The 10167-nt window shown below is 43.4% G+C and overlaps 1 protein-coding gene across 1 annotated transcript in view; it reads right to left on the bottom strand.

The window, feature by feature from the left end:
* The window catches only part of GRTP1 (growth hormone regulated TBC protein 1), a 28909-nt gene that overhangs the window by 3689 nt on the left and 15053 nt on the right, over window positions 1-10167 (bottom strand). The window contains 3 exon segments of the mRNA XM_019644839.1: window positions 592-777; window positions 857-1029; window positions 7653-7919. Coding sequence (XP_019500384.1) covers window positions 592-777; window positions 857-1029; window positions 7653-7919 — 626 coding nt within the window.

Raw genomic sequence — 10167 nt, forward strand, 5'->3', positions numbered from 1 at the left:
CACTGAGTCATCTACACAGCCTGCAACCCCACTAGGACCAGGAGACACAGGAGACCTCCTGTAGACAGGGTCATCAGGAAAGCCCTCTGAGACCAGACACACAGGCAGCAGGCCCAGGAGGGGCCCCAGGACTCAGAGAAGTCTGCCACCTCCCAGGCCTGGAGAAACGAAAGTGTGGATTAGACCCATTTGTGTACTCGAGCCCTCTGGTGCTTCTGTCTCAGGGAACCTGGACTGGCCCCACAGGGGGTTCCATTGGCACCGGACCCTGCCCATCTCAGAGCAAGCCACTCCATGGCTGAGGGCACAACAGGAGCAGCAGCAGCCATGGACTCCAGGGAGGTGGCCCCCACGCATCTGCCAGCAGGCCCTGGGCTCCAGGAGACGGGCCTAGAAGGGGCTAGAGCCCCTCCTCGGGGCTGCCTGAGAGGGGAGGGGTGAAGGGACCCAGCTGAGGAAGAGGTCCAAAGGAAATACAGGGACAGATGCTTTGCCAGACAGACAGACGTGCGAAGCCAGGACACCCACTTCATGGGCTGGGCAAATAGAACAGCAGAGCAAAGCACAGGCTGAGCACACCCAGATGCTCACCTGCATAAAAGTGTGACATTCAGTCACAAAACTCCCTCTGGTGATCTCCTTGAACTTTTCACAAATGTCTGCAACACTGGTGGCTTCCAAAATAAAAGCCTGATGTTGCTTAATTAGGGTCAGGGCCACCCGGAAGATAATTTTTGAGCCTTCGTTGAACAAACAATCCCAGATTCGAAGCACCGTCTGCAGAGAAACAGAAATGGCAGATTACTGTGCAGTGACCTGAGTCAGTCCTGGTCCCCACAAAGCAGGAGATACTCACCTCCACGGGCAGGATGTCCACAAACAAGCAGATAAACCAGCGTGACACAACCAAAGTCCACAGGACACCGTGCCCATCCATCAGGGCTGCCACCGCCGGCAGCTTGGTCCTCACCAGCTCCCCCAGGACCTCCTGGTCCGTCTTCAGACCCAGCATTGCAGGGCTGTAGTAATCTGCCATGGAGATGTGTAATAAAATAGGAAAATGTGCACAGTCTGCATACTGTTAAATATAGTATCTCGTCCTGCTGCCTATATGCAGTTTGGTCACTCACAAAAGCAAATGTTCTTGTTAATTAAGTATTTTGGTTAAAATAGTCATGATAAATATTGACACGATATCGCAGTCATGTTGCTAATTTTCAAAGAGTAAGCTACAAACTATGTTTAATACTAAAGTACACTGAAAATAATTTACTAGAAGCCTATCTGGTTATAAAATACAAGGGATTAAAAAAATTTTTTCCCTTTCATGTATTTATTTCGCATCTCTCTCTTGAAACTTTGAGCTATTGCTCTCCTTTTCCCTTTTAATTCAGCAATATTCTAGTCCACCCGGGGAGAAAGAAGCAAAGATTCTCTGTTCTCTCGAGAGCGTCCTGAGTGCCGACCCAATTATACAAGTGACGTCTCAGAGGAAATCAGGTTTAAGCACAGGAGTGGTAAGAGGATTTGCCGAGAAGGACATTTAAGCTGCAGGCACAACACGACCTTGTTCTTGCTTACAGAGAGGCTTACAGCAGCTTCCAAAAATAGATGTCAAAGTCACAACCCAGACCGCCACAGGCCTGAGCCCGTCACCAAGGTAAGATCACTGAAAGCCTCCAATTTTCCCTCCTCAATGCATCCTGCCCTAGAATGTTGAAGGCGAGACAAACCACAATTCCTTCTAGGCTCTGCCCTCAGCATCCCCCTAACTACTGAGCAGAAGAGCACACATCAGAGCCAGCATCCATCTGTGCACAGGAACAAAGAAACACCCTATGTAGCCCCTGAACTGCCTCACCTCTCTGGGGCCCCGAGTCACGCTTCTGCTGGGAACATTCACCTTTGCAAACAACCTAATGGCTGTGTCAGTGCATCGGAAGGCTGCATTGTGCTTCGGGGGGCAGGGTAGGTGAGGGAGGTGCTGTCTCAGGGATGGGTGCTGCTATGGGGTGGAGGTGCACAGATTTAGAAACATGCCTGTGATTACTGCTACATGAGTAGTAAGTGGTAGAGTTGTGATTCAAATCTGTGCAGTCTCATTCCAAAACTGATGCTCTTTAGCCCAGGGATGACGTGCCTGCCTGTGAAAAAGCACACACATGTCCCACAGGAGTGGGACACAGGCTATGGGATACACCACCAAGTGGGGGAGCCCCTACGGGTAAGCTAATCAAGCGGACACATGAAAGATATCGTCAGGTGCAGTTGAGGTGAATAGAGTCCAGTGGTCCTCACCCTGTTCCACCTCTGCTCCTAGGGACTTTGAGCCTCGCCCCACAGAATAGGCCTTATCAGTCCTCCTGTCGCCCACACCTTCTAGTTTGAACTGAGTATTTCTGTGATCAGCAATTAACCACCCATTTCCCTGTTTCAAGGGAAAACGGGTCCGACCAGCTTTTCAGGATGCCATTATATTACTAGTCCATTATTGCACTGACTCACTGGATGTACTGTACGCTCCCCCCTCCATTCTTGAAGCCAGATGGGCACCTTTAGCACCAGGAACTGACTCAGAGCCTGATCCTCACCGGGCTTCTACCCATGAAGTGGCCAAATCCGCTTTTCCTCTTGCACCCTTTCCCTGGATGCCTTGGTTGGAAGGGTGTCTAAACTGCAGAGCCACCATTGGTTCCCAAAGAGGCTGCCGGATGTCACAGGAGGTCTTCACGAGACTATGAACTCTGCATGTGGGTGTATGGAGGCCAAGTTTCGTATGTATAGGCCCTGTCTGCTAGCATTCTGTTGACTTGGGACCATAGTGTAAAAGTGAAATCCTTTAAGTAAACTTTGTCTGAGTGACTATTAACTTTCATGCAACACAGTAATACTCCTGGCAGTGGCAGTGCCTGAGGAGGGCTCGGTCATCAAGGCAGAAGACCGGTGAGGCGTGCATGAGACCATGAGTTCTGTGACTGTACAAGTTACCCTCTGCCTCCAGTTCCTCCTTTGTGAAAAGACAGTAACACAATGTTGTCCTCAATTCTATCACTAACTTTTATCCCATTTCAACTTCTGAAATTGGGCTGTCACTGGCCTAGAAGCAGCAGCCATCAGGGGCCTGTGCTAACATCCTACTTCAGTGTTGTTTAAATCTGTATCTCGTTGCTCACAGGAGAGCTTGGTCAGCTCTTCATAACTTTGTTGACCATTCAGGTTTCCTATTTTGTAAGTTGCCTATTGCTTTTCACATAAGTCTTGAATCTCTCTGGAATAGAACTAAGGGCCTAATTTTGTTTTCTTCCCTACAGTCAATTGTCACAGAATGATGTTTTAACCTTTCTTTCCCCATTAATCAATATATCTCACATACCAAGTTCTGATAGATTAATAGATCAATAGACTAACTGATTTCTGCCCTCTCAATTTTGTTTATCCATCCACAAACTACTACCACACAATTTTAATTATTATAGCATTATGCTATATCTCCAATAATCTTCTTTCTTTCTTGGCTTGGCTTTGCTCTTGATTCTTCCATATGATTAAACCATTCTTACATTCCTGGGATAAACGCTTTAGATAACAAATAATACTCCATAGCCATCACTGGATTCAAGTTGCTAACACTATTATTATTTAAATTAGGATTTGTATAACTTGTGTTCATCAGAGATTAGCCTGCATGACAGCAAGGTTATACTAACTTCATAACATGAGTTGATAAGCAGTTTATCTTTTTCTATTTTCTGCAAGATTTATAAAGTATATAGGAATTATCTGTTCCTTCAAGGTTTGATGAGATTTTTTATGTCTGTACATATGCTCATTCAGATGTTCTATTTTCTCCTGAGTAGCTTTGTTAAACTGTATTTTTCTCAAAGTTATCCATTTGTCTCTTCACTTTATTCCTATTCTGATTCTTAAAAATCTACAGATTTTCAAATTACACCCTTTTCATTTTTAAATAGCAAATCCATTTTTTCTTTATCAGTCTTGCCAGAGGTTTGTCTACTTTATCAGTATTTCCAAAGAACCAGCTTTTGTCTCAGTTCATCTTTTCTATTGCTTCTTTGTTTTCTATGTCATTAATTTTCACTTTTGTGTGTGTGTGTGTGTGTGTGTGTGCATAAAAAAACTGGAAATATACACAACAAATTGATGATAACATAATTAATTCCTCTGAGTAGGACAGAAATGGGAGAGGGGTATAAGTGAAGGAAGATTGTCACTTTTTTTCTGTAATCAGTACTATATTTTTTCAACTTTTGAAATGAGAAGATACCTGCATTTTTGTATAATTAAAAAAAGAAACTAAAAGCAGAATAAATGTGGCGCTGAAATGACCTAGTTTGTGCAACCAGGATTCAGAGAACATGATGTATAGCTGCCTCTCTGCCGCTAGGAGAGCTCTGCAATGACAAGAATAATCCCATTTTTCTTCCACACGCCTAATATTTTTATTTTGATATTTTCTTTTGTTTCTCTATAATGACACTACCACTTTAGGGGCAATCTGGAGCCTTGATTTTTTGTTTGTTCTAAGTTAGCATTTATCACCTTCTAATGCTCATGTGAAAATTAAAGGAAACCTCAACTAAAATTGGAGTTGGGAAGTCCTGTAGAGGGAGCTCTCCCACCCTACCACTTAGGTTAACTACCTCAAACAGGAAGACCTCAATTACAGACTTCAACACGGTGAGTCAATTACAGACCACAATGCTTTTATTACTTTACTCCTCCAGCAGGAGGAAGATTTCCTCTTGCCCAGCAACAAGCCCAGCCAATGGAAATGCCACAGTTCAGCCAATGAGAAGATGTCATCACCTAAACTCTTACTTTCCTCCAATGAATTTTCATTTTTTTCTTACTGGTGACTTCCTTGTCCTGTCCTTCTTTCTATAGAAGCCTTCCATGTTGCAAAGAAGATATATATATATATATATATATATATATATATATATATATATATATATATATATAAAATGAATATTATTGGCCATAAAAAATGAATTAAAATCTTACCATTTGTGACAACATGGATGGACCTAGAGAGTATTGTGCTAAGTGAAATAAGTCAAACTGAGAAAGACAAATACCATATGATCTCACTTATACATGGAATCTAAAGAACAAAATAAAAAAACAAACAAAACAGAAACAGACTCACAGATACACAGAACAAACTGATGGATGCCAGAGGTGGGGAGATTGGGAAACTGGGTGAAAAAGGTGAAGGGATTAAGAAATACAAATTGGTAGTTACAAAATAGTCATGGAGATGTAAAGTACAGCATAGAGAATATAGTCAGTAATGTTGCAACAGCTATGAATAGTGTCAGGTGGGTAGTGGACTAATCAGGGGACCACTGCATAAATTATATAAATGTCTAAACACTATGCTGTACACCTGAAACTCATATAAAATAATACTGAAAGTCAACTGTAACTGAAAAAATTATTTTAAATAAGTAAATAAAAGCCTTCCATTTTGTATAATCTCTCAAGTATCTCTCTTCTTGCTAGATGAGTTGCTGCTTGATTCATGAATCTTTTAATAAACCCAATTAGATCTTCAAATTCACTGAGCTAAATTTTGTTTAAGTCTAGAGGAGAGACTGTTCCATGACGTGACCATTGTCTGTCCCTCGAGCTGGACCTGAGCCAGAAAGGAGGTTGCTTTCTGCAAACCCCATTTAGAGGCTGTCTGGTCATAATTTGATGCTCATTCTGACATAAATCAGCACCCCTCCTTTGCCTCCTGCTATGTGCTGGTTCCTAGAATAGGTTGTTGTCCTGACCTGGTCAAGCATGTAAAGTAATTTCCCGTACCTGGAAACAGTCATATACTAGTACCCATGACTATGCCCTCTTTTACCTTATACAGTTCTAAGCGGTACAGGGATCCATTTTGTCTTGTGCCACCCAAGATACACCTCGTCTATAAGTTTCCCTTAGTAAACTAACTCTATTCGCTACCATACTGGAGTGGCCAGCCTCTTTCTTCAGTCTTTCCCTGCCCTCCACTTACGGAGGTAGATTTTCAGTTTCAGGGCTTTTCCCTACGTCTGTATGTATGAACAGTAACACTATGTATTTTCCCTGTTTATTACGGGCTGTGTTGTGGCTGTTGCTCATTGTATGACCTCTTCCTACAATGGGAATTCCACAAGGGCAGGGCCTTTTATGTTTTGTTCACTGATGTTTTCCAAACCCCCAGACCTAAATTGATCGTGGATATAAATATCCATTGTGGGCAGCTCCATCCAGCCTGGCCTCTGGCATGCCCACTCCTGAGCCCTTACTAATGGCGGCACCAGAGCACAAGGAGTGCCCCCATTTCCCTCTGTCTCTCCAGATCCTCCCTTTCTTTAACAGTGCTACTCAGGTTCACTCTTCCATGAGGCACATGCCAGGGTCTTAGGGTCACACAGCCATGGGTTTGAATCCAGGCTCTGCCACATACAGCTGTGGAATCTAGGCCTTACTTAGCCTCACTTGTAAGACGGATTTAATAGTTAGGGCTGTGTGGTAGTTTTCCTGAAGATTAAATGAGAACGTAGGTGCAGTTTAGCATGGAATCTGAAACATGCTATGTGCACACCGCTCTCATGTCTTCAACATGGAGTTCCTGGAGATGGGAACCAGCTCTCCAGAGATGTCCTTGGATGCTGTCCTGGGTGACCCTAGGGTGAGTCTAGTCCAACTCAGGGAGGCATGTGTGAGGAAGGAGAGGAGCAAGAAGAAAATTCAGAGGCAGGCACAAAAAACAAGATTAACTCTGAGCTCATTGCTGTGGGGGTGGGGAGACATAACCACACCAGCCCCCACATCCCTCACTCCCCTTTCCTCCAGTCATGAGGACTTCGCAGCTATGCTTATCTTTCAGGCCAAGCATGAGGCTCACTGTGACCGATCACCACCATCATCACTGGGGAGGGCAGAAGATCAAATCTGCCCCAAGTTTTCTCCAACCGAGATGGCTCTGGCCATTTCTCTTCCCCAAGTGATCCTACTCTGCAGCTCATAGTCCCCACTGTACGTTATAAAAATCGGTGGTTGTCTATTAACAAATAAATTGTTTGTTAACTAGCTTATAATTAATTAAAACAATATTCATTAATAAATAGAAAGGTGGAAATGTATGAAAAGAATGAGTCTCATCTTAATAACAGTAATAATAACAGCTGACCTTTATTGCACTCTTACGACCATTCACAAATTCAATAACAAATATATGCATGTTGAAACTGGGACTGCTAGGGTCCTCTCCCCTTTAAGGTAGCCTCTTTTCTCACACTCTGGACCTCTCCACCTTTCCTTTCCAGATGAACCTCTCCCAGATTTCGTGATCAGTAAGAAATACAATAAGGCCCAATAGGTCTCAACACAAACAGTACAGATTGAGGAACAGATGAGCCAACATACAGCCTCAGCCAAATTCAAGCTCTAAGATGCAGAAATGACGGGTTGCTCTAGCCAATCATCTTAAATATTTTTCTTCTCTTTAACTCCACTACAAAAAGATTTTTAACCTCGACTCTCAAACAATTCAATTATGCTTTAATTAAATCTTGGCTTATCAGCTGAATTATTTTGATAACACCAGAAACAAGACAGTGACAGGCACACAACAGGGATTTTCGACATACCAGGTAGTATTCTTCCAACAAGAGCATCTAACAGCCAAAAGGATTCTTCTTCATTCTTCGTGATAAGAATCAGATATCCCGCTATAAAATTCATTCCCTGAAATTAGAAAAATGAGACACAGAAATTCACGTCAAGTTTTACACCATCATGAGATTCTATAATTGTTGGGCTACTAACTACTAATTTTCCATTACCCTTGGTCTTCCCTAAAACTTGCATAATTCCAGAATGAAATTTTAGTAGAACTTTATAGAGATACTAAGGATCTGCCATCTAGTAATGCATTTAGTCAAACCTACATGAAAAGGCAGAAAAAATAAAATGATTAAAAGATACTCTTCTGAATACTGCCTTAGAACACTAGAATCAAAGACTCTTCAAGTATTGGTAACCTAATGATAAAATACAACTTACAAATTGGTTTCTAAAAAAAAAAAATTAATCTAATAGCATGAAACTCTACATCAGAGAGGAAACTATACCAATGACCCTATTTCATAAAATCCATAAGGAACATGGTGTGACACACGGGACGTTGAAAGAGACTTTTGTGATGGAAACTCGTTGGGGAAAATTCATGGCGCACACTAGCCAAAGGGCAAATGTTGCTAAAATACTTGAAGTATGTGACTCTCTTATCTGAGGACAGCAGCTAGACCCGGGGAAGAAGCAATGCAGGTGATGCTTAACAACAGGGACTGGGTGACTGGGTTTCAGATGACTTCTGTCTTCTTTCTTCTAAAATAAGTATGGATTTCCCTACTAATAAGAGAAAACTCCAACTTTTGTCAACCAACAAGATAAATATGGACACAGTCACCACACAGGGAGAACGTCATGTGAAGAGGAATGCAGTGATTGGTTGATGCGTCTAAAAGCCACAGAATGCCATGGCTTGCCAGAGACCCCCAGCAGCTGGGGAAGGAATCAGCAACAAGTTCTCCCACAGCCTCAGAAAGAATCAACGCTGGTGACTTGATCTGGGACTTCTGACCTCCAGAAACGGGAGACAATTAATACTTGTTGTTCACGCCTCTCAGCTTGTGCTACTTTGTCATGGCAGCTCCAGGAAAATAATACAACATATGTGCACTTGCATGTGTATGTGTGCGTGTGTGTATGCACACATATATATTCCAAAAGCCAACAGAGCGTTGACATCACTAATATTTAAAATTGTGTGGTTTATTTTTTTAAGGTATTTTTAAAATCCACAAGAACAGTAACTAGAATAATGTTAGGGCAATTTCTCAACCATCTTGCCTCCCCATCTCCTAAAGGCCGAGTCCTGGTTTCAGAACAAGTTAACAACAGTAATAAAAGCTGAGAATGACAAGAATTCTGTCTGGGAAGAATGGACTCCTCCCAGCTTTATCTTGCTGCAGGCACTGCCTCCAGGTACTAGAGCAATACAAAAACACAACCTGCTCAATTATTCAGGTGAATCTTAGTAGTAGCTACAATGCTTCTTTGCTGCGGGTCTTTTCAAAAGGATTTGCCTCACTCCTTCTCCTGTTTCCCGCCTTTCCTCTCCAGAGCCCAGAGCCATGCCACATGCTGTCCATGTAGGACTGCAAGTTGCGAAAGCAACACCCACTGCACAAACAAGTGTCCAAACCTTATTAAGGATCCACACACCCCTGGCTCCCTCGCCTTTATGACAAGCTTCTCCCACAACTGTTAGATGTCAATTTCCCATCACTATGGGTTTCACTCACCTCCTCCCAGGAAACCTTTAGACAAGCTTCAGGCTCTGAGAGCATGGGAAGTGTACAGACTCAAAGGTAGGAAAAGCCACACCCATCCTGTGACATCCCTGGGCTCATGCTTGCAGCCATGGCGACAGCAGCATTCTGGGTAACAACATCCTGTTGGCAGCTCCTGCCAACATCCAGCCTGGCACACCTGGCAGCTCAGGCCTCGCAGGCCTCCAGGGAGCTCAGAGAGTGAAAAGGTTCATCTCAGACGAAGTGCACACACGCACCCATGGAGGGCACAACTGCTTCTGCTCCTAACTCAGGCTCTTCGTTATGAATAGAAGTGTACCTTTGATACACTCCAGACTGAGAAGGCTTCAGGGAGGAACAAGAAATGATTCTTCCCCACCTCACATGTGCTTCACGCAAAAAATCCAAACCACAATGACTGAAGGTGGCAGGCGATGAGGCATACCATTACCTCTAATTGCAGGAAATATCTGACTCCAGAAATAACCTCAGAGGAACACCCCCACATCACACATAAGTGCAAGCGCACTATGCTCACGCACACAAAATTGGCACTGAGGTGATAAGGTGCTGGTTACGTTGTGTTCTAGAAAATATAGCCCTGTGTTCACTTAAGTTACTTCCTACCTGCTTCCCAATTTCCTACCCTCACCCCCTCTCACTGTAGTCTGATATCAAAAGAAATCATTAAAGGGGCCAGCCGAGTGGCGCGATGGTTAAGAACTGGCTTGGGACGCCAGAGGGCCCCGGTTCGGATCCCACATATGAGGGCCAGTGACACTGCCCT

Source organism: Hipposideros armiger, unplaced genomic scaffold, assembly GCF_001890085.2.
Source record: "Hipposideros armiger isolate ML-2016 unplaced genomic scaffold, ASM189008v1 scaffold_91, whole genome shotgun sequence".
NCBI lineage: Eukaryota > Metazoa > Chordata > Mammalia > Chiroptera > Hipposideridae > Hipposideros > Hipposideros armiger.